This window comes from Myxocyprinus asiaticus, chromosome 16, assembly GCF_019703515.2.
Source record: "Myxocyprinus asiaticus isolate MX2 ecotype Aquarium Trade chromosome 16, UBuf_Myxa_2, whole genome shotgun sequence".
Taxonomy (NCBI): domain Eukaryota; kingdom Metazoa; phylum Chordata; class Actinopteri; order Cypriniformes; family Catostomidae; genus Myxocyprinus; species Myxocyprinus asiaticus.
The window spans coordinates 10,659,983-10,686,292 of record NC_059359.1 but is presented as its reverse complement, the minus strand read 5'-3'; the positions used below and the strand labels follow the sequence as shown (position 1 = coordinate 10,686,292).

General features: G+C 37.7%; 1 protein-coding gene across 1 annotated transcript in view; it reads left to right on the top strand.

Moving 5' to 3' along the window:
* LOC127453722 (sterol regulatory element-binding protein cleavage-activating protein-like) overlaps positions 1-26,310 on the top strand; it is a 55,565-nt gene that overhangs the window by 821 nt on the left and 28,434 nt on the right. Inside the window, exons 2-7 of the mRNA XM_051720347.1 lie at positions 5,511-5,711; positions 14,001-14,121; positions 14,265-14,422; positions 15,118-15,326; positions 15,653-15,758; positions 18,568-18,740. Of these exons, the coding sequence (XP_051576307.1) occupies positions 5,590-5,711; positions 14,001-14,121; positions 14,265-14,422; positions 15,118-15,326; positions 15,653-15,758; positions 18,568-18,740 (889 nt within the window). The 5' untranslated portion in view covers positions 5,511-5,589. The remainder of the gene's footprint in view (positions 1-5,510; positions 5,712-14,000; positions 14,122-14,264; positions 14,423-15,117; positions 15,327-15,652; positions 15,759-18,567; positions 18,741-26,310) is intronic.

Sequence of the window (26,310 nt, the reverse complement as noted above, 5' to 3'; positions counted from 1 at the left end):
AGTAAATATCGAAGTACCATGATATTATCACCTGATATCATCACTGTAACATGGTACCACCACAGTACTGTTTTGTAAGGGTATTACTTAGTCTGTTAAATGAACTGTAAGACTGTCTGACTTAAATGCAGTTTGTGTTGTAAGTGTAGGGTAAATGAATTTGACTGATATAAATGCAATTTGAATCTGTAGTAATGTTTAAACTATAGTGTAAACGTACTGTTATTACATGCTGTATAATTTCCAGAGGAAATATTTGCTCTATATCCTCCTGAGACTCGAGTATGGCTGCTGTGTGAATATTACAGTTCCCTTTTTGATTTGTAACTAATAGCACTTAATAAACATGCAAAAGGTTTTCCTAAAAATTTATGTCCACATATGTGACATTTTAAATAATACCAAGCTATAGGAAGCCATCTTTTTGGAGACATTACAGATATTAGAGATGATTAGAGAGTAAAGCTGCATTGTAACAATGTGTATTGGGGTCAACCGATAGTGGATTTTACCGATACCGATAACTAAGTTGGGCAGTACCTGCCGATAACCGATTAATCAACCGATAGATTATAAAACTGATACTGAATGAAAAATAACACAAAGTAAAATAGGGTTGAACTTTATTAAAAAAATAAACAGTATTGACTGAACCATGAAAATGTATAGTACTTTTTTAAATGAAATAAATATGAATATATATGAACTAATATTCAAATTTTAAAGTCAGCTGATTTTTAAATTGACGTTTCCTTAGTCCACAAGAGGGCACAATAAATATATAAACCATTCAGCACCGTTCTATTATTGCATAGAACATTCCTATCCTGGCTGTTAAAAAGAGCATTTCATTTTCAACTAATGTGCATAAAATAAATAAATAAAAAGTTTTAGTCAGTCCATATTCTCAGATGTTATGCCAAAAATAAAATGAGGGGGGAAAACGGTTCAATAGACTGTTTACATGGTGTTACACTTGCACTGATTCCTACTACTCCAGACTCAAGCTTCATAATAACAGCGAAATACCACATTGTTTTTTATTCAGTACAGTTGTATGTAGAGTAGCAATATTCACAGATAGCAGTGGTATTTGGCTGAACTCGGTGGTGAAGCGGCTCAGACTATGGGCCCAGGCCAGGGGCTGTTCAAACAGATGGAAAAACAACAGACTGGAACCGAACGCAAGGATCTCGAGACACACATTTCCAAGTTGAACATCTTTCCTGACAAAGCATTTAAACAACTCATTGTTTAATCTGAGAAACGCTTATAAGAGAGCAAGACGCAATGTCCAAAGACCTTCACGAACTATAGGGCTGTTCACACCGAACGCTTTTTCAACCATCCATTTGTTTTTCTATGTAAACGCGTGCTAGACGAACGTCTTTGTTTCCTTTTGTTTTTGTTTATTCAGCGTCTCGTGCAGGAGTGCTGTTTTTAGATGATGTGTCTAATTAAAAAGAAATTTAAAAGCATATTGAGACACCTGCTTTCTGTTAAACTGTATTTGTTGTGCTGGGTGTAGCATTTTTTAAAGCAAGACTGTGATCGATCTGAAGTCATCATATTACAGTGAGGATAACATTTTTTAATTGAAATCAGATGCGTTTCTGGTTTTTACTTTTCTCTCGGCTGCATGAAGATGTTAATATGCTTTCTCACGTCACTAGCTTTAAATGTGCAACTTAGCTGGCTAAAAAATGCATAAACGTGACCAGCTGGATATAAACTAATGCAAATAGATGGTAATGGATGGTAACAGTCGTGACATTTAAACATTTGGGTAGGACTTACATGTATTTTTGTCACATTGTTCTAACCACTTGAGGTTAGCTTTAATGTTAGCATCCTCTCAGACTTGTCGGCAAACATACCGCTGTTCTCTACTAATGCAGCATGTAGTCAACAAACTAATTACTTTATAATGATTTGACAACATGTACTCTAGTGTACTGTATTCATACCTTTTCATTGTTGATGTTTTAAATCCGCATCTGAAGTGTTCCGCTCCATGCAAAGTGTAGTCTCACGTGTCAAAACAAACACCACAAGGCATCAGTGAAGTGATAGTTTTTATTTTGCCTCTAGAGGCCGCTCTCATACTGTATAACGACAGACCCTTCCCAGATGAACGGGGAAAAACTATTGGTGTGGATTTTTGCTGATAACCGATAGTTCCAGAAATCTGTTATCGGTGCCGATTAATCGGCAAAACCGATATATTGGTTGACCTCTTAAAAAAAACTATACACACAAAAATTATTTGACTTGACTTTTGTTACAATGTTTTTTCTACTTTGGCAACAAAATCTCAATATTCTCTATTTGCACTGTCAAACAAGTGATAGCCAATTTTACCAATCAGAAATTAGCATAATTAATTCTGATACAAGCAATGGCCAGTATCGACCAATTACTGCCAACCATGTTAAATTAAAATTATACATTATAAATTCTGAATCGAAGTACTGATTACCATTGTCCCATGTCTGCCAAACATGTTGACTGGTTCAAACATAATCTGCAGCCTGAAACTGAGCTTTTGATGGGAAGTTTGGATTGAATGCTCTTGGCTTAATAGGAAAGATATAGGATGCTCCCTATTTAGTGAATGACTTAACCTCCAATGTGCTGTTTGTCTGCACTGGTCTCAGAGCAGTGCGAAAGGTACTGTATTTTCATCCTAACTCCATATAAAGCCTCTGAAAGCAGCATTTTTCTGTATTGCACATTAAATATAGTATTTCTAATGAAAGCCTTGTGCTGTTGTACACTATACTGTACATTGTGTTTATCAGGATTTCGTGATAAATCGCTAACATTTTCAAAATGGCATATCGGATGAAACTAGAGACTCTAATCTTTTGATTCAAACAGGTTTCAATGTAAAAACTTAATTAGGTTTCTTACCAGATGTAGTTTTATTGCCGTTTCTCCCAAAGACAAACTACTCTGTGATCGACTTCATGTTGTTTTGTCACATGACTCCGTACGTCAAAAGTTTAACCCTTTACTGAGTCTCCAGAACTGAGATCAGTTGGTTTAAACGAAATGAAATTACGCGTTGTGTATAGCAAAGCCAAAATACAACATCCACGTATGTGTACGCGGGGTCTCATGAGGATATATTTTATTTTTATTAATTTTTTTTCTGTTTCATATTTTTGCCTAAAATTATACATTTGTAAAGAATTACCTGTCAAATTAGTTCAAAAGACCTAGTTCCATTTGCGTTAACTTTATCTCCTGTTTTACTGAAATATATTTTGAGAAAATGGCTTTACAATTTGACATTTTTGGACTCTTATATTCTTTCATATTGATTTAAGACATTTTCTTTTTTTATAGTGACTCTAAACAGGGACCCAACTAAACTCTCAAATATCTCTGCAGGTTTTTTGCAGTAGATTTACAAGTGGATAATTTACAGTGGGACATTCCGATGCTGAGATAAAGCCAGTTAAAAGAAGGTTGTTGAAGCTTGACAGCTTGCAGCTTCAGTGGAAGTGCCATAAACCTGATCTTAGGTTTGATGCACTACATAGACCTAATAGTGATTTTTATAGTCACATTTCTTGTTTTTATATGCCTTAATTTTGGAGAGCAATATGAAAAAGTGTATTTGTAAGTGCAATGTTTGATTTGAAAGAATTGCTATATTTTTGTTATTTTTAATTTTTTTGCAAAATGAATATTATGTTCACAGTGTGGTGAAATTTATGTACAATTACATTAAGGATATTGTACTGACATAATATTTTCCTGGCTAATGACAATTTCCAGTGGCTTTTGAAGTGTGAAAAGGGCTTTAGTTTTTAATTGGTAGCTTCTGGGATCTATGTTATCTTTAATCCTTGGTCCTGTCCAAGCAATAACTTTGCATTAAAAAATTTATAGTCCAGCACGCATGAAAGAGTTATCAGGTGTCAGGCTATCACCATACTGTCAAACAATGTTACTTTGTGCAAACTGGTCCTGTCGCATGTGTTTGCCAGCCCATGCATGCACAATCTCTCAAGAATTTAAAGTCTGTTTGTGTTTTTCATCATTGGCCCATTTCCATGGTAGTATTTGCCTGGATGTTCAATCTTTGAACAGTGTCTCTGGACTCTGTTCTTTTGTAAGCCTCTCAGACTCCGTAATAGAACGAGGGAGGGAGTTTGAGAATGTGTAGTGTTAAAGAGAGAGACCCTGGGTCTGATTGGCTCTTCCGTGGAGTACAAAAAGAGAAGTTTAGCAGAATGGTTACACTGCTCTTTTCCATACAATGAAAAAAATGGAATGGGCTACTTTGTGATTGGTTATTACACATGCACATGCTTTTGGCGTCGTTGACATCAGAACTCGACACATCTTGATGCACCATTTAAATATACATAATGGAGAATTGAGAGCTGTGATGAGGGGAAAATTTTTATTGAATACTGACTCAAATTTCGACCTGTTCCTCACAAAATGCTATCATGTGGCTTCAGGAGACTTGAAATATAGGGCACAAGCCATATGGACCATTTTCATTGTGCTTTTTTGTCCTTTTTGGAGCTTGACAACCCCAAATTTAGTTTGGACAATTCATTGGTAAAATAACCCCAAATGGATCCAATACCTGGGCAACTAGTCGACCATCTGATTGCTTTTACAAGGTGTCTTTTGAATGACTTTGAATAAAATCAGTTAATTTCTTTCTTCTGCAAAGTGATTGCCACACTGTAGTTCCCTTCTTTCAGTCTGTTTTTACAAAATCTCTTGCATCATGCCATAATGCAAGTTGTCCACAAACTTGGGTGTATTTGTGTATCGTTCTCTGTGAGGCTGCTTGTGTGTGTCATGTTTTTGGAATATTTATAGAAATGTGTAAACTGTAGGCTCTCAGGAGGTAAATTCCTGGGAGGAATGATGTAGTCACAAGGGCACTAGTTGGCTAAAAAAGCTCTTTGTAAGCCATAGACCTACAGTAAACCAAAAAAAAAAAATCTTGAACCCTCTGCTTTCAAAGTGTAAAAGTCCAATATTCTCTCCTGTAGGCAAAGGGTTAACTTGAGTAAATTAGGTTTTGTTAAGGATGAACTAATGTTATCAGCAAGGTAGTTTAGTTAGATGTTTCTTCATCTCTTGATACAGTCCTTGTTCCCAACCAAGTGTCCTCTTTATAACCAGAATGTTCTCAGAGAGTGATCATTTTCAGATTGCAAAAATGTTTCATAACTATCAAATTTCACATATAAATACATGAATGGCTTGCAGATATCAGTGTGACTTGGATTTAAAACTTTATGGAGAGATTTTGCTTCACAAACGACCATTTTATGGGGGCTTTAAGCCACTTTGGTTCTGCTGAGAGGGACGAATTTGAACCTGCATCTCTCACAGATGCAACACAGCTCAACAAATCTGACTCGCATGCACTAACAAATAGGTCACAGCTTGAAGGAGCCTTGTTGTCCGGCAATCACTTCAGTTGACTACAGAGGGCAATGCTTACACGTGTACCTGCTATGTTTACACAGATCCCTGGATGCCCGCCGGTGCCCTCACCCTGGCCGCACACGCAGACTCGATGGCCATCAGCTGACCCCTCACCCCAGGATGATGGTGAGAGAGCGACTTCGGCAGAACATCTCAGCCGCCTTCTACCGGCACGGCCTGCTATGTGCCTCCTACCCGGTCCCCATCATTCTCTTTACCTCTGCCAGCATTCTGACCTGCTGGTGAGTCTGCTGTCATGGTTTTGCCACTTTTATAGAGCACGACTGTCTGGTTCCGGATGTAAAAATGCCATTAATTTTTTCCATAGGGTAATTGATTTTAAACGATTACATTTAAATCTGGTGAATTTGGTGAATAACTAAGCTACCCATAATCCTGCAGAGAAAGATCCACCAATCAGAGAATTGCGGCAAACAAAGAGTGCCAAAAGAGCTCTGCAATGACCACCTACTCCGGTGACACATTGTCAATGAGGCAACAGAGTCAGTCTCCATACACTCAAAAACAGTGGTGTTTTCTGACTTGATTTAATATAGTCTGTTAATATTAACATACCAAAAATATAATTATTGTATACACTTACACTTATTTTAGTGTAAGATAAAAGGTATTTCATATGCCTTCCCTTACAGGAATCTGATATATGGCAATGAACTCAACATATACTATATAAAACTATAGTTCACATATTTGGCTATATATCTAGGCAACATATCCTATTTAAATTCCACTTTGATAAGAAATGTTTTACATGTATATGAATAGAGCCATTTTTGTACTATTTTGAAATATATTTTGTTGCACTGAGCACTTTAGTACGACCACCTTTATACCTACATATTCATGACATTTTCTAATATGCCAATCGTGTGGCAGCAGTGCAATGCATAAAATAAGCAGATATGGGTCAGGAGCTTCAGTTAATGTTCACATCAACCATCAGAAAGGGAAAAAATGTGTTCTGACCGTGGCATGATTGTTGGTGCCAGACGGGCTGATTTGAGTATTTCTGTAACTGCTGATCTCCTGGGATTTTCATGCACAACAGTCTCTAGAGTTTATTCAGAATGGTGCCAAAAACAAAAACATCCAGTGAGCGGCAGTTCTGCGTATGGAAACACCTTGTTGATGAGAGAGATCAACGGAGAATGGCCAAACTGGTTTGAGCTGACAGAAAGGCTACAGTAACTCAGATAACCACTCTGTACAATTGTAGTGAGCAGAATAGCATCTCAGAATGCACAACACGTCAAACCTTGAGGCGGATGGGCTACAACAGCAGAAGACCACATTGGTCCCTTTATTAGGACTATAGTGTTCCTAATAAAGTGCTCAGTGAGTGTATGTGCAAGTATGTGACTTTATAAAAATATATGATTTAAATAGGTCTACTTTCTACGTAATCTATTGTGATTAGTGCTGTCGAAGTTAACACGTTAATAACATTTCAAAAGTCCACCACACGCCACTGCTCTCAAACAGCTTATACATTTGTATGTATCTGTGTATTTTGTAATAAGCTTAAAATATACAGTATTGTTTCTTTTTTATAAACAACTTTAAATCAAAAGTTTTTTAGTTTTCCGTCATTTTTAATTCAATTAGATCATTTGCAATGCTTCGTGGGACTCCCTCATTAAAGACATTAAGTACACAGGATTGTTCCTTTGTCTTTTTGTGTGATTTCAAATGTGTTTTTTTTTTTGCTTCAAATCGAAGTTTGTAATGTTGTGATTCACCTCGGAGCTAGTTGGTTTGGATTTTATGAAATCGCTATGGAAAAATATGTAACCGCAACCAAAACGGTTGAAAAAGTGGGCGGGCACTGTTGCACTCTATTGATAAAATAATGGAGAGAGCACAGAAAATAAGGGGTTGGAAAATGTTGCAAGCTAGATTTTAACTTGCTGTTGCCACATTAATGCCACACTTGCCACTAGGCCCACAGCTCAGATAAATGCTCTCATTGTTGAAATACTATATGGGCTCACCAGGGTAAGAAAATGGAGCTTATTTTTACAAATTAATTACAGTAAAGGAGAATGGTTTCATGTGTGGGTGTTTTGGGGTGTGAATCTGAAAGAATGAGAGAGGGCAACAGAGGAATGAAGTTGGCTTGTAGTGGGTTGCTCTTCACAGTTCGATTCGAAGGCAAGATTAGTCATGAAGCTCCCATGCCAGGAGGACTATGTGGATCACAAACACAAACTAACTAGAACACAATGAGGGAAGAACTTTTTTCTCATGCCTGATCACCTACTCTTATTCTGTCAGCAAAATGTTAATTGAATATATGAATAGAGCCATTTTTATAGAGCCTAGTGCTTCACTTAAAGGACAAAATACCAGCAGTAAAGTGTGAGTGCGAGAGAGTTTCAGATCAATTGCAGGTTTTACTGGGGGAGGACAATCATGCATCAGTTGCAGCAAAATTCATTTTTGAGCTGCAAACCCTCAGAAACCAATCACTGCCTTAATGTACTTCGGTCACAGTATTTTTTTATTTTTTTTATGTTCATAATGTCTTGTTAAATACTTATTTTATATTGTATAGTGTATGTTTTATTTTATTCTATTCATTGCCTGGCACCTTATTTTAATTCTATTTTTATTATTATTTGTTACTGTTTTATTATTTTTTGTCTTGTCATTATCTGTTTTGTATAGTAATGCTTTGGCAATATTGTATGTAAACACAATCATGCTAATAAAGTACTTTTAAAAATTGAAATTGAATTTCTCTCGGAGAACAGCCTAGTGTCTCCAGCTGCTTGTAGGATTGATCCGAAACATTGAGCTGTGGGACTCATGCGGGTGACACAAGCTACAAAGGAATATTTTGTTTGCTCAAATGTTTTGTCAATAAAATTGACTTTTCTCAAAAGTATGAAAGAGGTTGAGCCCTGTTCAGGAAGGAATCATGTGTTCTGTGGCAGTGTGTTTACCTTTTAAGCACATTCGGTTATTCCACATGTAATGTAGTTTGCATAACAGCTTTCTGTTTCCCTGATGTCAACAGTGTCGTGTTTTTTTTTTTTTCCTCAATTTAATTAGACTGTGCTCCTCTTTCTGCGTCAACACATACTGTCGACCTGGTGGCTTGGTTGGGGGTTATTCGTGAATTTTAAAGCACTTTAAAGGGAAGAAGATTGACAGATTTCCTTTCGTTAGGAGCAGGGTCGGTTCAGATCATCTATCTGGAAGGTTTTGCTGTGTTACATTAACTATATTTCCATCCAAGGGTTTTTTGCGACAAAAGGTGTAGCGCATCAAATGCAAATTATCGATAAAAGTGTCGACATAATATTTTTCCATTTAACTCTATCGCATAAACTCTATGTCGATACTTCAAATGTCATGAAAAACTTGTTTGGAAACACTTTTTGGCAAGAAAATTGGCCGTATCGCAAAAATGTAGTGTTACTTGACAGAATTTGCCCCAATCGTTAGCCTGTGTTAATCATGACAACAAGGTATACGTCCTTGAAAGATAATTTATTGTACATTAAGCATTACGCGCACTTTTATGGATTGGTCGTAATGGCATACCTGCACAGATCCGATGCTGCAAACACATCTGCGTCATGACACTTAACAGGAGTGCCAACACAAATATCTCGTATCATGCACCTGTCATCGACAAGTAGCATGGAGAACAAATGAATGGTCAATCTTTGCGATTAATGTAATCGCGGTAGTCATCCGTTTATTTATTAAAGTTGCTTTTCCACACCATTCAAAATAATAGATGGCAGTCATGGAATTAGCCCACAATACAAAAAACATAATTTCTGTGCACAAATGTTTTAAATTAATGTCAATGTGCTTTTTGGAACACTAACATAGCCCGATTCTATAAAATTATTGTTTAGCTTTAGAAAAAATGCTGGCAAAATTCCCTCTATTAAATAAAACAAATTGCCAAACGAATAAAGCATTAAATAAAAAATGACCAAACCAAAAAATAATATTGTTAGGCCTATATACTTTTCTTTACACAAACTTAAATTAGCCTTACCCTGTTCTGTAGATGAAAAAAGTCGGCTGAATGACATTCTTAGAATGTTCTACACTTTTTTTCAGTACTATAAACGATCAGAACTATTTGTCCAATGCAGTTCACTTTTAGAAAACTAGCTTTTGAACCTTTTAAATATTTTAAATCTAACCCTCGTTACGTCGGATCGCATTTGCTGAGCTTCTTCAGAAAATGTAAAATGCATTATGACGCAAAAATACATTTTAGATGACAATCAAGTTCAGTTGGTCGTTAAAAGTTGCTGGACAAATATGCGGGACATTATGCAGTTGTGATGGCAATGCTTTAGATAAGATGATTGTTCAAAATAGCATATTGAATATCAGGAATGTATCATATATATAAACCCTGATATTACACCGCATCAGTTTTTCTTTAATAGCTGTGCACACAGCATATACACATCGATGGATGGTCCTTATACTAAGACCAAAAGTTTCCCCCACTACTTGGTGCAGGCTGCCAGCTTGAACAGGGCTATGGCGATTCGCTTTCGGGTCGGAACCGGTGGCAACCTGCGATAGGCACAACATCGGGACCAATATTACAGTCCTATCAGAAGGGCAACTGCTCCCTTTTGATTGCAATTCCTCGTCTTGTGATTTGCATTTATTTGTGAAATTAAAATGACAGTAAACTGGCTAATTTTAATGAATTGTCTCAATACTCTCTCCATTTTACAAAGACTTCGGGGGGAAAAAAATTAGGGACATCTTGGAGGCGAAAGGTACACAATTAGCGATATACGCACATTTCTGTATAGAAACGGCTTACGGTTAGATTTCTTTTGCGATAAACCAAAACGTATGCGACAAAGTGTTGTTTTTTCTTTTTTTTTAAGCATGAAATCGTCACGCATACCATTTTTATCGATAAAAGGCTATTTGAATGGAAACAAGCAGAAGACGGCAAATTCTGTTTTAACTCCTTTTCACTTTGTCGATAACAAAACAGCAAAAAAAGTGGATGGAAACTAGGTTATTGTGAATGGTCATTCTAACCACACTAATACAAAACCTTGCAACAACAACAAAAATCCCACTCACTTACAATGAAGGAGGCTCTTGAGTTATATCTTGAGAGCAGAATATTATACATAGAGATTTGCAAGTGTTTTGTTTTTTTACTTAACCTCTTCAACTCTGGGCCATTTTTGAGCTGCAGCCTGACATTTTTCACACTCAAATTTAAAAACTATTTACACATACTGTGGAGCTGTCAAAAATTGGTCTAATTTTTTCAGAAAACATGAATGTTTTCAGGCCTTTTATTATTTTATGTAACAAATGCAGAAGTGATGGTTATCTATGAAAAGTTCAGATTCTAAGCTTTTAAACAATACCACATATGCTTGACTTATGTTTTCGGAGACTTAAACATTTTAAGCGTAAACTTTTTTCACGACATAGCGCCCCCTTTTGGACCCGCAGGCAGGTCCACAGAGTAGAACAGTTTAAGCCAGTAGAACCTCTCTGAACTAGAAACCGCATAGCAATAACAACTTAGCAACCGGGCAAGCATTCATATTTTCTTCAGAAAATGTAAAAAACTATATTCATCTAACCTTAGCCCTCTTAAACCTGGCTAGCCTGATGAAAGAGCAGATGACAACTTAGTCATATTGATCTGTGCTCCCTCGTGGTGCAGTTTACCACATTTTACTACTGCACCTGTGTGGGTGTTTACTGTCTGTAAAAAATGCAAAAGAACACATTGCACACTTCCCACCTCCCCACCCTCTTCTTTCTAATCTGATTTGTTACAGCACTTGTATGGTCTATTTGTCATATAAAAAAGTGAGTCCTCTCGTCTGTTGACAGCCAAACGATTGGATCCAATAGTGTTTTTAACTGCTCCATCCTTCAATAACAGTTCCTTTGCTAAGCTTGAATCATATTGTGACTGGTTCACAAGCAATCCACTCTGATATGTACACATACATAGTCCAAAGCACGGTGAACTTATCCTGCACTGAGGCGCACATCAAAAAGGTCAAAGATGCACATATTGTGCATGTTTTCATACACCAACAATTAAAAATAGGGTGAAAGAACACATCCAGGACACGTTTGTGCTCAAAACAGCAAGAGGTAGAGCAGCTGAATTAAACAGAGTGATGTCTCCTTTCCAGAGTTGTAACTTGACACTGTGTCTTTTAAAAGCGTTGCGAGATATATGATAATGGTCAAAGACGTCTGTCTAGTGCATGTTTATATACAGAAATAATTTAAAATAGTCCAGATGGGTCTCTTTTGGTGTTCAGGGATATTTAGTAGGCCACAATTGGCCTGTCTGTCCTGCTCTCGCTCGAATGGAGCGGCAGTGGGCGGGGCTAAGGGTGTGATGATTTAAAGTGTGTTGATGTTTTTGTGCTGTAGAAGTGGTCATTAATTATTGAGCCCCCTAGTGACATGGGGAAGCAGTGGAAGTAGAGAACAAGGTGTTTTTGCAGCTTGGTTTCAATAAATGCTTTTATTGGATTGGGGATTCATTTTTGAGTTCTGAAATTTACAGTATGTTTTTATAGTAGAAATATTTTATACAGTGCTGTGAAAAAGTATTTGCCCCAATCTTGATTTCTTCTGTTTTTGTGTATATCTCATACTAATTTGTTTCAAAAATTCAAACAATCTAACATAATACATCTGTGTAAACACAAAATACAGTTTTAAATAATAATGTTATTTATTGAAGCAAAAAAGCTATCCAATACCAACTGGGCCTGTGTGAAAAATTATTTGCCCTTAGTTACTAAATCCCCAAATCTATGAAACTGCATTCATAATGGGGTTCAGCTGGACTAGACACACCCAGGCTTGGTTAGTGCCAGCCCTGGTCAATCAGCTAAATATAACTTTTTCAGAAGCATGAAGTTGGCTAAAAGGTCAGTAGCAGACTATGCCAAGGTTGAAAGAAATTCTTGAAATGATGAGGAAAAAGGTTATTGAAATACATCAGTCTTGGAAGGGTAACAAAGCTATCTCAAAGGCTCTGGGACTCCAAAGAACCACAGTGAGAGCAAATATCTCCAAATAGAGAAAACTTAGCACAGTAGTGAACCTTCCCAGAAGTGGCCGACCTTCCAAAATTCTTCCAAGAGCACAGTGAAGACTCATCCAGGAAGTCACAAAAAAGCCAAGGACAACATCCAAGGAACTGCAGGCCCCTCCCGCATCAATAAAGGTCACTGTTCATGACTCCACTATCAGAAAGACACTGGCCAAAAATGCCATCCATGGAAGTATGGTGAGGCAAAAACCACCCTAACCCAGAAGAGCATTAAGGATTGTCTGAATTTTCCCAAAACACACCGTGATGATCCTCAAACCTTTTGGGAGAATGTTCTGTGGACTGATGAGTCAAAAGTGGAACTGTTTGAAAGACAGGGGTCCCGTTACATCTGGCGTAAATCAAACACAGAATTCCACAAAAAGAACATCATACCTACAGTCAAGCATGGTGGTGGTAGTGTGATGGTGTGGGGATGCTTTGCTGCTTCAGGGCTGGGGCGACATGCAATAACTGAGGGAAACATGAATTCTGCTCTCTACCAGAAAATCCTGTAGGAGAACTTCCAGTCATCAGTCTGTGATTTGAAGCACAAGCGCAACTGCATTATGCAGCAAACCAATGATCCAAAGCATAGGAGTAAGTCCACCTCTGAATGGCTCAAATGAAGCTAAATTGAAGTTTTTGAGTGGCCTAGTCAAAGTGCTGACTAGAACCTAATTGAGATGCTGTGGCAGGACCTTAAACGGGCAGTTCATGCTCAAAAACCCTCCAGTGCAGCTGAACTAAAGCAGTTCTGTAAAGAAGAGTGGGTCAAAATTCCACCACAGCGTTGTGAGAGACTGATCTCATCATCGGAAGCGTTTGGTTGCAGTTGTTGCTGCTAAAAGGGGCACAACCAGCTATTAAGTTAAGGGGGCAGTTAGTTTTTCACATAGGTGATGTGTTGGCGAACTTTTTTTGCTTAAAAAAAAAAAAAAGAAAAGAAATATTTGAAAACTGTATTTTGTGTTCACTCAAGTTGCCTTTGTTTTATGTTATATCTTGTTTGAAGATCTAAAACAATTTAGTATGAAAAATACACAAAAATAGAAGAAATCAGGAAGTTTCACAGAACTATAGTAGACATGTCAAAATATCAAGGAAAATGTGATTCCTCATGACATGTCCCCTTTAAATGCTGGTCTTTATTACTATGTAAATGGTTAACTATCATTCTTCCTTATGTTCATTTAGTAAAAGCAGTGTGAAAACATGTCTTTATTTTTAAAACAAGATTTTGTTTTATTGTATTTTACTTCTTGCATTCAACATTTTGAATCTTGACAATAGTAGCTGTCAAAAATAATGTCTCCCTGATTTGAAAAGAATATCCCTTTTAAGCCATTTCAGAGAAAATATAAATATTTAGCCTCATACTTTCATCTGTAATTTTTTTTTTTCTTTTTTTTTTTTTAAACAGTTATCCTCTGCTGAAGCTGCCTCTGCCAGGAACAGGGCCTGTAGAGTTCACCACTGGAGTACGGGATTATTCAGTCCCATCCCATGAGTCTCAGGTTGACCTGTCAGAGCGACCTGATTGGGTAAGATTGAATGCTTGTTTGGTAGACAATGTAGAATGTGTTTACCTCGGCACACGGTCATGCTTATATTAAAACATGCAGCATTTCTGTAGACTATGATTAGGGTGCTTGCAAAAGCTGTCAAATTGCTGCTCTTTTTGCAGTATCAGGGTCCTCCAGTGGCCTACATCCAGCAGGTGTTGGTGAAGGCAGCAGTCTCGCCGTGGGACAACAGTCTGGTTCCTGTGGATGTGTTCCGCTCTCCCCTCGGCCGTGTTTTCAGTCTTCTGGAGGAGATCAGAAATCATGTTTACACAGACAGGTAGAAATTTTTCACTTGACAGCTTCGCTTTAGCTTGTTTGGTTGTTTTTCTTTTTGTTTTTCTATGTTATCACAAAACTATTTTTCTCTTGTTTTAACTTGTAACAGTAATTTTTGTCATGTATACAAAATTTTTATGAGTTTTCAGAGTTTCTAATCAATTTTCTTCATCAGTAATTAAAGGGATAGTTCACCAAAAAAATTAACTTTAATAATTGCAATAAAAATTCTGTCATTATTTACTAATCCTTCAAAGCTTTTCCATGCTTGTTTGACATTTTTCTTTCATGGAACACAAATGGAGATGTCAGGCATTGTTAGCCTCAGTCACTTTTCATTTCATCATTTATTTTCTATACAATCAAAGTGAATGGTGACTTGAGGCTAACAATCTGCCTAACATCTCTTATTGTGTTTAAGAGAAGAAAGAAGGTCATACCGGTTTGGAGTTTTCATTTTTTTATTAACTATCTTTAAATGTAAAGTGACTGATAAAGTGCAGTCAACTTATCACAGCAGGTTGTAAGAATAAAACTAAAGTTTTAAATTTCAGTGGGTTGAAATTTTTACAGTGTGGGACTTGGAATAATTTTGTTACACCCTCTTGCTTCTTGTTATCATACATTTCTCAAAACCTCTTTCTTTTCTCCTCCTCCACCCTACCCTCCCCCTCCACCCTCTTTCCACATCTTTAGAAGTTTGGAGGCTCTGTGTTTGAAGGTGTCGGACCTGTTGCCAGGGTTACGGCGCATGCAGGCTATTCTTCCTGAGCACGGCTGCCTGCTGGTCTCCCCTGGCAACTACTGGCAGAATCGGCGTGACCTGTTTGATGCAGATCCAGACCTCCTGAAGACAGTCCACCAACATGAACCCAAAGGCCTTCATACTTCAGCCACCCTGAGAGGTAAAATGCAAGAAATGCCTTAAAGGGATAGTTCACCCAAAAATGAAAATTCTGACATCTGAATTAGCCTCAGTCACTGTTACCTCTGATTGTATGGAAAAAAAAAAAAAAATGCGACGCAATGAGAGTGACTGATACGAACATACTGCCTCACTTCTCTTTTTGTGTTTCACTGAAGAAAGCCATACAGGTCAGACAACATGAGTGTGAGATTATGATGAGACATTTAATTTCTGGGTGAACTATCCCATTAAACACATTTAATTTTGACCTGCTCTTTATTGAGGACATGTACACTCACCCTATCATTGCTTTGTTCCTTTCAGACTTGCTCTTTGGTGTCCCTGGGAAGCAGACGGGTGTAAGCTTGTACAGCAAGAAGAGAGTGGTGACATACACCATCACGATTGCACTAAGCACCTATGAAGCAAGGTTCGCGTTTAGATAAATTGCGTTCATTAGTCTAAGTTTTGATGCACTCTATGATTGAATAACAACATCAAAACAATTGTGCAAACCATTTCAAAAGCCTATCTAAAACAGATCTATAAAATAAAAAAGATTTAGCCAATATAATTTAAGCTGACAGAGATTGGCTACTACAGGTGTGCCCACCTTTTCTTTTGTTTTTGTTTTTGTTTTTAAACACTGTCTACCCATTTCAGTTTAAAAATTAAAGTTGCAGTATGTAAGATTCAGAAACCCTTGTTATTACACCTGTGGCCGTTAAGTGAACTGCAGCCAGCTACCTGTTGCTCGTGCACACACTCCATAGGGACACGAGCGAGCATCCAAAACAATGATGTAACGTACAAAGAGGCTGAATGTGATTCACCAGCATCATGCTGACAGATGAGGTAGCATGATTAAAATTGCACAGTTATGATTGTTTTACTACAAACTTTGAGACTAAACTAAAACTACTTATCAGCTAACATTAGCATAATGATACACACATACAGCTACACACTACCGAACTATACCAGACAGTTAACTGTTGCACTGCAGTTATGTTGCACTATTGTATGTTTTGTATGTCATATGTTGTACAGTGATCAAGAAACCAGCGTATTTGCTTAAATTTATCCTGTATACCTGACTTTTAGTATAAAGAGAATATCGTTGAAATTATTTGAAAGTTATGAAGTAAGGTAGCTTACAATTCATCAGCGTTAGCAGGCAAGATCAAGTTAGCTAAAATTACACAGATCAATCCTTATGGCACTATATTTAACATGCTTTGCAGTTACATAAGCTTACCTGTCCAATAAGAAGAACGCCAATTCAGGGTCGGTTTTGATACCCAAAACCGAACGAAGTTCCCTCCAGTAATCAAATGCCCTGCCGATGTTCACTCTAGTTTTCGCTCGACCACGATCACGTTTCCACTTATCCAGATGGGATTCAGTAGATAAATGTTTTTTTGTTTGTTTTTTGGCTTACTCTGAGTTTGTGTAGGAGTAGGTGTTGTGCTAGGAGCCGGACGTTTGCTGGATTCCATCTCTAAGATAACATTACCTAGTGTTGCAGTTTGTTGTCACTGTTGAATAGCGGAAGAGAAGCTATTACTGTCTGAGGCAAGGCTCTCGGGAGCACACATAAACGTCACATCCTTTGGATTTTCCCGGCAAAAGTGACTCGCTCCCTTCGTATGAAAATCAGTCTACAGGCTTTAATAGGCAATCTAGGAAGTCTGGGAAGGGCTCATTTTTTAAGTTGCGGTACAAGCTGTTCACACATTGGCAAAAAAAAATAGGTGAATATTACATGAAAATTGTTACATATTGCACCTTTAAATATGGTAAAACAGGCCATGGAAATAAAATGTTATTTTTTCAGACACATCTGCCCACCAATCTTGTTTATTGAGGATGAGTTCTATTCATGGTTAAACTATTTAATGGAGATAAAAGCTATTTTATTTGAAACTATCACACATGCAACATGAAATACACTATTTACAGTAATCACGTCATTGAGAGAGATGTTTTTACTCTCTTACGTTGAGCTGCAGTTGCTGGCATTGTTGCACGTTACGTACTATACATATTGCACAAGCTTGTCCACTGCCACGTCCCACGTAAAATACCCTTACTCATCTGGACATTCAGTGCCATATTAATTAAACATTGTTAATAATTTCACATTTGGAGACTAGCCATTGCTCTCTCAGGAAAGCTCGTTTAAAATTGCATCTGCGGGGTGCGAGACACGCAGCTGTGTGGCTTTAACGGTTCACGTTGAGCTTTGACTGACAGCATACTGAACTGCAGCTTTCTTCAGTAAATAAAGTTCTCTGGGTTCCCACATTAAGTTTTACCTCTGATAATGGCCATAAACTATAACATTTATCAGAAGTGGGGCTTTGCGAACTATTACAAATATAATCTTTATAAATATCTTATTTACATGAGGAGGAAGATCACATTTACATTCAAATACTAATTCATTTACACAGAAAGGAACACAAATTACAATTTGCAGAAAATAAGTGTTTGTGCATCCGTTACTGCATGTGTAAATTTAATCAAGTCCAATAGACATCTTTGTCATTACATTATTTCATGATATGTCATAAAAGCCTATATTGCAAATGATTGTGTAGATAAATAGGTTTAGAGTGCATTCCAATGTGTTTATTGCTGAGTTTAGCGTGTCCCGCACCAAAATGTATGGCTCGCCTTCTCTTGCGCATCATCTGTGAAAAGTTTTATTTTTGAGTGATGTTATGGTTTTTCAGGTCCTGCATTGTTTTTCAAATCTAAAGTGAAGTGCACTCACACAGCTGCACCTCTTATGTTTTCGGACCCTCATCCGTGTACTGCATCACTTCCACCTTATTTTCGATTTGTCTCATTTTTTTTTAATCGAGTAATCGTGACAGCCCTAAATTACTTGTCTAAGCGATTGGACTTATTATTGCCTGGCTGATGATAAAATTAGCACACAAAAAACAATAGACCAGAATATCACATAGACTTGGGGGTGGAATCCTTTGATTTCAGCTAATAAGTAACCATTAAGCAACCACCCAGAACTTCATAGTAACCGCATAACAACACTTTGACAACCCAGAACATCCCAGCATTGTGGTGGCAACATTTGCACAACAAAGCATAACTCACATTTTCTTAGAAAATATAAAAATATATTTTTCTTTTAAATATTGTTATGTAGCAACAAAAACATTGTTGCTTCCAACAAATGTCAAGCATCTTGTTTGTGTTTTTGGCATGGGCAGGTTTGTAGCCAGCCTCCGAGCCCATCTTAAACAGATTCACCCTTCAGTGAACTGCAGTCTACGTGAGGACCACATGGTGCATGTCCATTTCAAAGAGGAAATCGGCATTGCTGAGCTCATCCCTCTAGTCACCACCTACATCATCCTCTTCGCTTATATCTACTTCTCAACACGTAAGCAACATCCCCACCAAAACTTTCTGTTTCTTCTTCCTGTGTTATTTGTTCTTGTTGCTTCTAGTTTTTCTTTGATTTGGACCTTGAATTGTGTTTACCACAGCGTGAAATCATCTCTTCCCAAATATGTGGTCAATCTGACTGCATGATTTGGGCACCTACAGTACAGACTAGAGAAAGCTAGTGTTTGATGGAGATCAGCAGTTACAGAAATACTCAAACCAGCCCATCTGGCACCAACAATCATGCCACGATCCAAATCACTGATCAAATTTTTTCCCCATTCTGATGGCTGATGTGAACATTAACTGAAGCTCCTGACCCATATCTGCATGATTTTATGCACTGCACTGGTGCCACAGGATTGGCTAATTAGATAATCGCATGGATGATTGTTGGTGCCAGATGGGCTGGTTTGAGTATTTCTGTAACTGCTGATCTCCTGTGATTTTCACACACAACAGTCTCTAGAATTTGCTCAGAATGGTGCCAAAAACAAAAAACATCCAGTGAGGGGCAGTTCTGCTGATGGAAATGCCTTGTTGATGAGAGAAGTCAACAGAAAACGGCCAGACTTGTTGAACTGACAAAGTCTACGGTAACTGAAATAACCGCTCTGTACAATTGTGGTGAGAAGTATAGCATCTCCGTATGCTATTCTGAGATGCGGATTCACGCTGTTTTGGTGGCACGAGGGGGACCTACACAATATTAGGCAGGTGGTTTTAATGTTGTGGCTGATCGGTGTAAACAAACAGGCTCATGAAGAATGTTTCAATAAGTCAATACACCCTGCCATTCTGGTTTTACCCACAAACTTTAAGCCATGTTGCCATGCTGTTCTTTAGAATGACTAATGCAGTAAAATACTTGTAAAAAATGAATGTACATCAAGATTTTAGGTTAGAATTTAGTCAGTAGGCTATAATCAGCATGTACAGGTCTTGTAAATGGTCACCAAACAATGAAGCGACACTGATGAATTGGCACGCAGGAACAGATGTGAAGAAACCGGTATGAAGAAACAGCAGCTAACACTAGCTGCTGTTTCTTCATACCAGTTTCTTCACATCTGTTCCTGCGTGCCAAATCAGTGTCGCTTCATTGTTTGTTTTTCAAACTTGTTGCACTACATTTGTCTTGTTTCTGCACTGTACAATACAAAACATTAAAGACAGTGGGAAAAAAAACTCATTATTAATAACATAAGTGTGCACTGTATGTTGTTCCAAAAGTGAAAACCCGACAGATACACGTACAAAAAATATTTTATAATGAATGCGTGCCAAGTAAGAGCAATCTCTAATGAGTTGGGCTCAGGTGCATTTCATAAGGCAGAAAATCAAATCCAGATCGGATTTCGTGGTAATAACGTAGGAAATTGCGTGTATATGTATAATCCACATCAGGTAGAACTCAAACTGGAGCTGGCAGGTCCAAAGATGCAAAATTAACGCTGAACTTCTACCTTATCCCCAGATGTTGTTGGCTCGTTATTTGTTTGACATTCAATTTCTCCTACCTGCGCTCTCTGGAGCCGACAATTTTACAACGATATTATTAGAACAATTAGGTTAAAGAACATATGACTGTATCATACAGGCATAAAACATTGAACTCAAACAGTCAACACTTGTTGTAGCTGGAGAATTATGCCTAAAAATGTTCCGATAGGCTGTCATTAACAAGCGCTTGTAAGGGACCGTCTGAAAATTCCACCCACAGCACTAAAACATCGGAGATGTCCAAGTATTCATTCATTAATTCAATTAAAGTGTAAGTTATGCATACAATTTACAGTCTTTAGAATGTGTAAATGTTTTTTTAACAAGTGTTTAAGACAGAACATGCAAGGCAGTTGCATTGAACACTTGGAAACCAGTGACGTTTTAGCACAGTTTAAGCCATGTTGCCATGCTGTTCTTTAGAATGACTAATGCAGTAAAATACTTGTAAAAAATTAATGTTAGGCTACATCAGACGATCTCTTATGAACCATAAGTGAATGTTTAATAAATATTGAACTTAAAAGTCATAATGCATTGATGTTGTGTTTAAATATGATTTGTTTGGTCTATTCATTATGATGTGGGTTCACTGAACTCTCAGTGGGATGGAAAACGAAAATACCACTCTTACCATTCTACCACTCCAATTTAGCCCCCCCCCTCCCCCCCAAGAACCGCCCCTGCTAATAAGTAGGGATACCCCCAACCAAAGATTTTCCAAGTTGACTAGTAGGCCTTAGTTTAAGCCATTAGTCGACTATTTGTTGCACGTTTATGATATTAATTTAATTATTATATTAATGTTATAAGTAACATTGCCAACACAGTTCTACATTACAGAGAAATACTAAATCGTAATAAGCCTTTAAAATATACATTTTACAAGCTCACGCACAAAGCGAGCCGCAGCAACACCGGCAAAAGTGGTAATTATTCTGAATGTGTCAGAAAAACCAGCAAGGAGACTGTCTGAACATTTTTAATTTATAGAGATGAATGCACATTAGGGTTGTTTCGACAGACGATGAACTCGGGGATCGACGATGGTCAGAGTGATCACCAATAGCGGATGCCTTTGAGATGTCAAGATGATATTTGGCTCGTTTTCCCATTAATGTATTAAATTATTATTATTAGGCTATTATTATTATAAAATTAATATTACAAATAATTTGCCCGTAGACACACAGACACGCACTTGAAGAACACACTTTATTATAGCCTATTATTGAGAACAGATGACAGAAAAGCCATCAATACGCATGTATGACATGCTGTTTGTATGGAGGCGTGCAGTTTCGTGGAACACGCGCATGTAAAAGGTTCTCACTCTTTCTTTGTTTCTATCTTCTGAATTTTTTTTTGCAAGAACAGTATTGTCCATATGTGCTGCAAATGACCTCAGACGTCTCAGCTCAGGAGGTGTTTTGAGTTCAGTTCATTTTATTTCCACAGAGCAGTTCATTGTGACCACAACTCTGCAGCCTGTAAAATAATACAATAATACAAAAAACACGTTCACCTCGAACCATGATTTATATTTCAGTGATTATTATCATCATCATAATTATTATTTTTACATTTATAATTGTTTTTATGCCTTCAATTTGTGCAAGTAATTTTCCGCCTGCATGTTTAGGCGGATACTTGCCTGACGGTAAATGGAAAGGTGGTTACTTGTATAATTTTTTCGATCACTTCATTGTTTCAATTGCATTTTCGTTTCGTTCGGAGTGCAATTTTAATTTAGAAATGTATTTGATATGTTTTTCGTTTTTTAAATAAATTACATTTTCAATGCAAAAATCACTAAATCAAGAATATTCACCAATCCCTCAGTCCGGGTGTTGCCGATGTAATTGGATATTGCGATATCTATCTATCTATCTATCTGTCTGTCTATATCGTGAAGGAGGGAACAAAACTAATTTATTCACACACATTATGTATTTTCCCGGACAATACCCAACCGGATAGAAGTAGGTTAGTTTCCAAAGAGATGTTGCCCTTCACAACTGTTGTAAAGCCATCTTTCAAAAATTTTACACACATTTTAATTGCACTTAATTTTTTTCCAGTTTCATTTGAATTTTTAGTTAAAATAAATAAAAATGGCTTTTGTGTTGGCTTAACCCTAATCCTGCTTAACGAAAATTACCCCATAGTACCACCTAGCGTCCAACCAGCGGTAATACCAGTGTTCGTCGGTTTCCTGTGGAGTTTTTTTTTCTGCGACCAACCGACCAATCAAAACTTGGTCAATCAAGACTCTTCTCATCGACTAAGGTTTGGTCGACTATTAGGGGGCAGCCCTACAAATAAGATACAGTTGAAGTCAGAAGTTTACATACACTTGGGTTGAAGTCATTAAAACTAATTTAACCACTTCACAGATATCATATTAGCAAACTATCTTTTTGGACTAAGTCGTTTAGGACATCTACTTTGTGCATGACATGAGTAATTTTTCCAACAATTGTTTATAGACAGATAGTCAATTAAAAGTGAAACAATCACAATTCCAGTGGGTCAGAAGTTTACATACACTAAGTTAACTGTGCCTTTAAGCATCTTAGAAATTTCCAGAAAATTATGTCAAGCCTTTAGGTAATTAGCCAGTTAGCTTCTGATAGGCTAATTGGAGCTGCCTAATAATTATGCACACCTTGATATAAAGGTGTTAGTCACTTTCACCACACCCTCCCTCATTACACAAATACATATCACCTGAAATTGATTGAATCCAATAAGCATTCAACTTAATATGGTTTGGAGAATTTATATGGAGATGGAAAATGTGCATGGAAATAATAAGATCAGAATACTCACACTGTGTGCACAAATATAAGTATGTATAGATATCTACTGTCCCTGCCTGAAGGAAAGAAGCCACAGGCAGTCAGATGTTCTCAGCCACAAGCAAATAAACCGTAACAAATTATAAGTGAAAATATCGGCAGTAATTCCATTATCGGCGCGATAATATTTAGATTTTCCCTGTTATATCGTGCATCCCTAGTAATGTACCATAGAGGTGGGTCAGTTTAAAAATACAGTGAAATGGAGGACTTCCGCTTCCGCCCGCATTGAGTAAGCAGCAGAGAAGGGAGCTCCTCTAGCAAATAAGTGATTATTGCTCTTTAGACCAATCATCCAAAAACAGAAACAGAACTCGTGCAAAAAAAGTTCAAATCGACAATCCAGCGTAATACGAAGGCAGAAAGCAATGAGAGAAAAATGGACGAACACACGCATGAGGCGGACTCACCCATTTCACTGAGCACACTCAGAACGGAAGTCCATACACACAGAGAGGCCGTGATAAAGGATATTAAGTCGCAAATTGAAAATCTACATTTGGAGATACAAAAGAATCGAGAAGCGATGAAAGCAGACACACGCTCGCTTTGAGAGTAAATTTTCCCTGAACTGGCCGCCTTACACAAAGTGCAAGCCGAGTCAACAAGCGAGTGCATGGAGATGGGGAAACGCTGAGCGACATGATGGACCAGGTGGCAGCACTAGAACATTCTTCCGATACCATGGCCAAAGAACACAAGAAAATGCATGAAACATTTATGGATTTGGAGAATCTTAGTCGGAGGCAGAATTTGAGATTCGTAGGGGTCCCAGAAGGAATGGGGAGCCCGGTTCGATTAATCAAAGACCTCCTATTGGAGCTATTTGAAGCCGAAGGCCTGGGAGATTCCCTTATGATTGTTGATTGCATGCACAGAACTCATGCGCCAAAGCCGAAACTGGGAGAGAGGCCCAGAGCAAGTTGCTTGTTTTCATTACTACTCCGACAAAGACAAAATCCTGAAACTATCCAGGAATACCCCAGCTTAGCTGGGATATGCGAAAAAAAAAGAATTTCACTGTATATATGCAAAAATCTATAATGTGTGATAAAATAAAGGCCATCTCTACTACAATGGATCCCCCGTGCACATCTTGCCTGATGGAAAACTACATGTTCAACCCAGTGAAGGCCAAGCTATCACCGGGATAAACTACAGTTTGTTCTATCCAGCCAAACTGGCAATCACTGTAGATGGACTCAGGTACATGTTTGAACACCCTTGAGAAGCTGACAAATGTATTGAGAAGAAAACTCAATCCTAGATCGCTTAACTGTATAGTCTAAACCGAGTGATCAGGTTTAAAAACACCCAGACTAACTGGTAAGTTGAGACCTGATGCCTAATTTCATTTTCAGCATTTGTGCAAGGACTCTTAAATGCAAAGAAAATTTATTTCTGGATTCTTATTATTCAGTGACTAAGTAAATATTATTCGAGATCCTCGTGAAAAGAACTGTAACTCAAGCACTGAATTATGTTAAAGGGGACATATTATATCCCTTTTTACACAATGTAATATAAGTCTCAGGTGTCCCCAGAATGTTTCTGTCAAGTTTCAGCTCAAAATACCTCACAGATCGTTTATACTACCATGCCTTTATACCCCTGTTTTGTAGCCCTGTTCCAAACGGGCTGTTTTAGTGTCTGTAGCTTTAAATGCAAAGGAGCTGCTGCTCCCCACACTCCTTTCTGGAAGTGGGCTGTGCCTTTCCTGCTGGTGCCATGGATACCCCGTCGACAACAATGCAAATAACACGGAGAACACACTGTCAATCATCTTACTGTATTGCGCATAACAAAGGTAGAGTTATGAAATATGAAAAACAGCTATAGTTGTTGAAGATACCACTATCGTTTCATAATCGTTTTTGAAATAACCAGTTTTATTACATGGAAAATCTTCATTGCATGACCACTCAAGCGGGACTGTGGAGGATGCCAATCAGTTTATAATGTAACCGAAACAGAGCTACAGCTTCATTGTTATGGAATAACGTAGTTAGGGACTAGTTGCTACATTACACAAAGCACAATGTTTTCACAACAAGCGTTTTTCATGCAACATGCAAACAAGCAAATTCAGAAAGCCAAATTGCAAACATTAAAAAAGTATAAAGTGCAAAACTTACGACTTGCCAATCTGAAGTCACGGAGAGTGGGTATCGATCCATCCTTGATCCTTAGCTTTAAAGCAAGTCCAGCCTTGTGTTGACCATCGTTGATTAAGCAGTCCGAGCTCTAGCGAGGAGATAAATATGGCGGACTGCGCGCTGCTCGCTAAGGTTTTAATGAGGGCGGATCTAAGCTACTCGGGCGGATCTCTTTGCCAGCCGTGGGCGGTACCTTTCCCCTTTTGACGTCATAAGGGGCTGCAAACCTGAACGGCTCGTTCGGAGACACTGTATTTTTATTGATGGGGAAAGGAAAGAAACGAGGGGATGGTCTTTTACCATATTTTCTGGTTGTCTACACACACTAGGTGACACATAATTATGTAAAAAAAAAAGTGGATTTTGCATAGTGTCTCCTTTAAAGTCAAACAAAAGAAATAAGAGTATAAATAGGTCTAAAGAGCAGACTTTCTTTTTATGTTTTTAGAAAGGAGCTAAGTGGTAAGTCAAGTGTTGTTACTCATCTTTTTGAATGTATGATGGGCAAAAAGGGTTTTCTCTATTTGTTCTGGTTTTTTTGGTGTAATTTTCAATCAGAGGGAGACTGATGGGGTTATTGTTCAAGTTGTTCGAGGTTGTTAGGAAAAGCAAGTTTTGGCTTTTCTTTTCTCCAAGATCTGCTCTTCACTGTAATTTCTTGAGTCTCTGGCCATTGGCTAACAGGAAAGTAAACGCTGTAAAAAAAATAAAATTGAGTTCAGTTTATCTCATGGAACTATAAAGAGCTTAATGGAGCTATAAAGCAGGGTAATGTACTAGCTCATCTTGGGAGACTAGGAGCAGATATTGCCTTTTTACAAGAGACACTGAATTTGCTTGTTTACACGTTGCCTTTTTGCAAAAGTCTTAAGCACATAAGATGTTTTACAAATTTTTTATTTTTCTTAAGATGGTTATTTCTTTCTTCAGTTTTAGTGTCAATAGGAAATATACATTTTAGACTCCCAACCATTCTTTTTGCTAATTGAATAGAAGAACAGAGAGCCCTGCAACAGATGGCATTGCTTCTACTGAGCCCCCCACT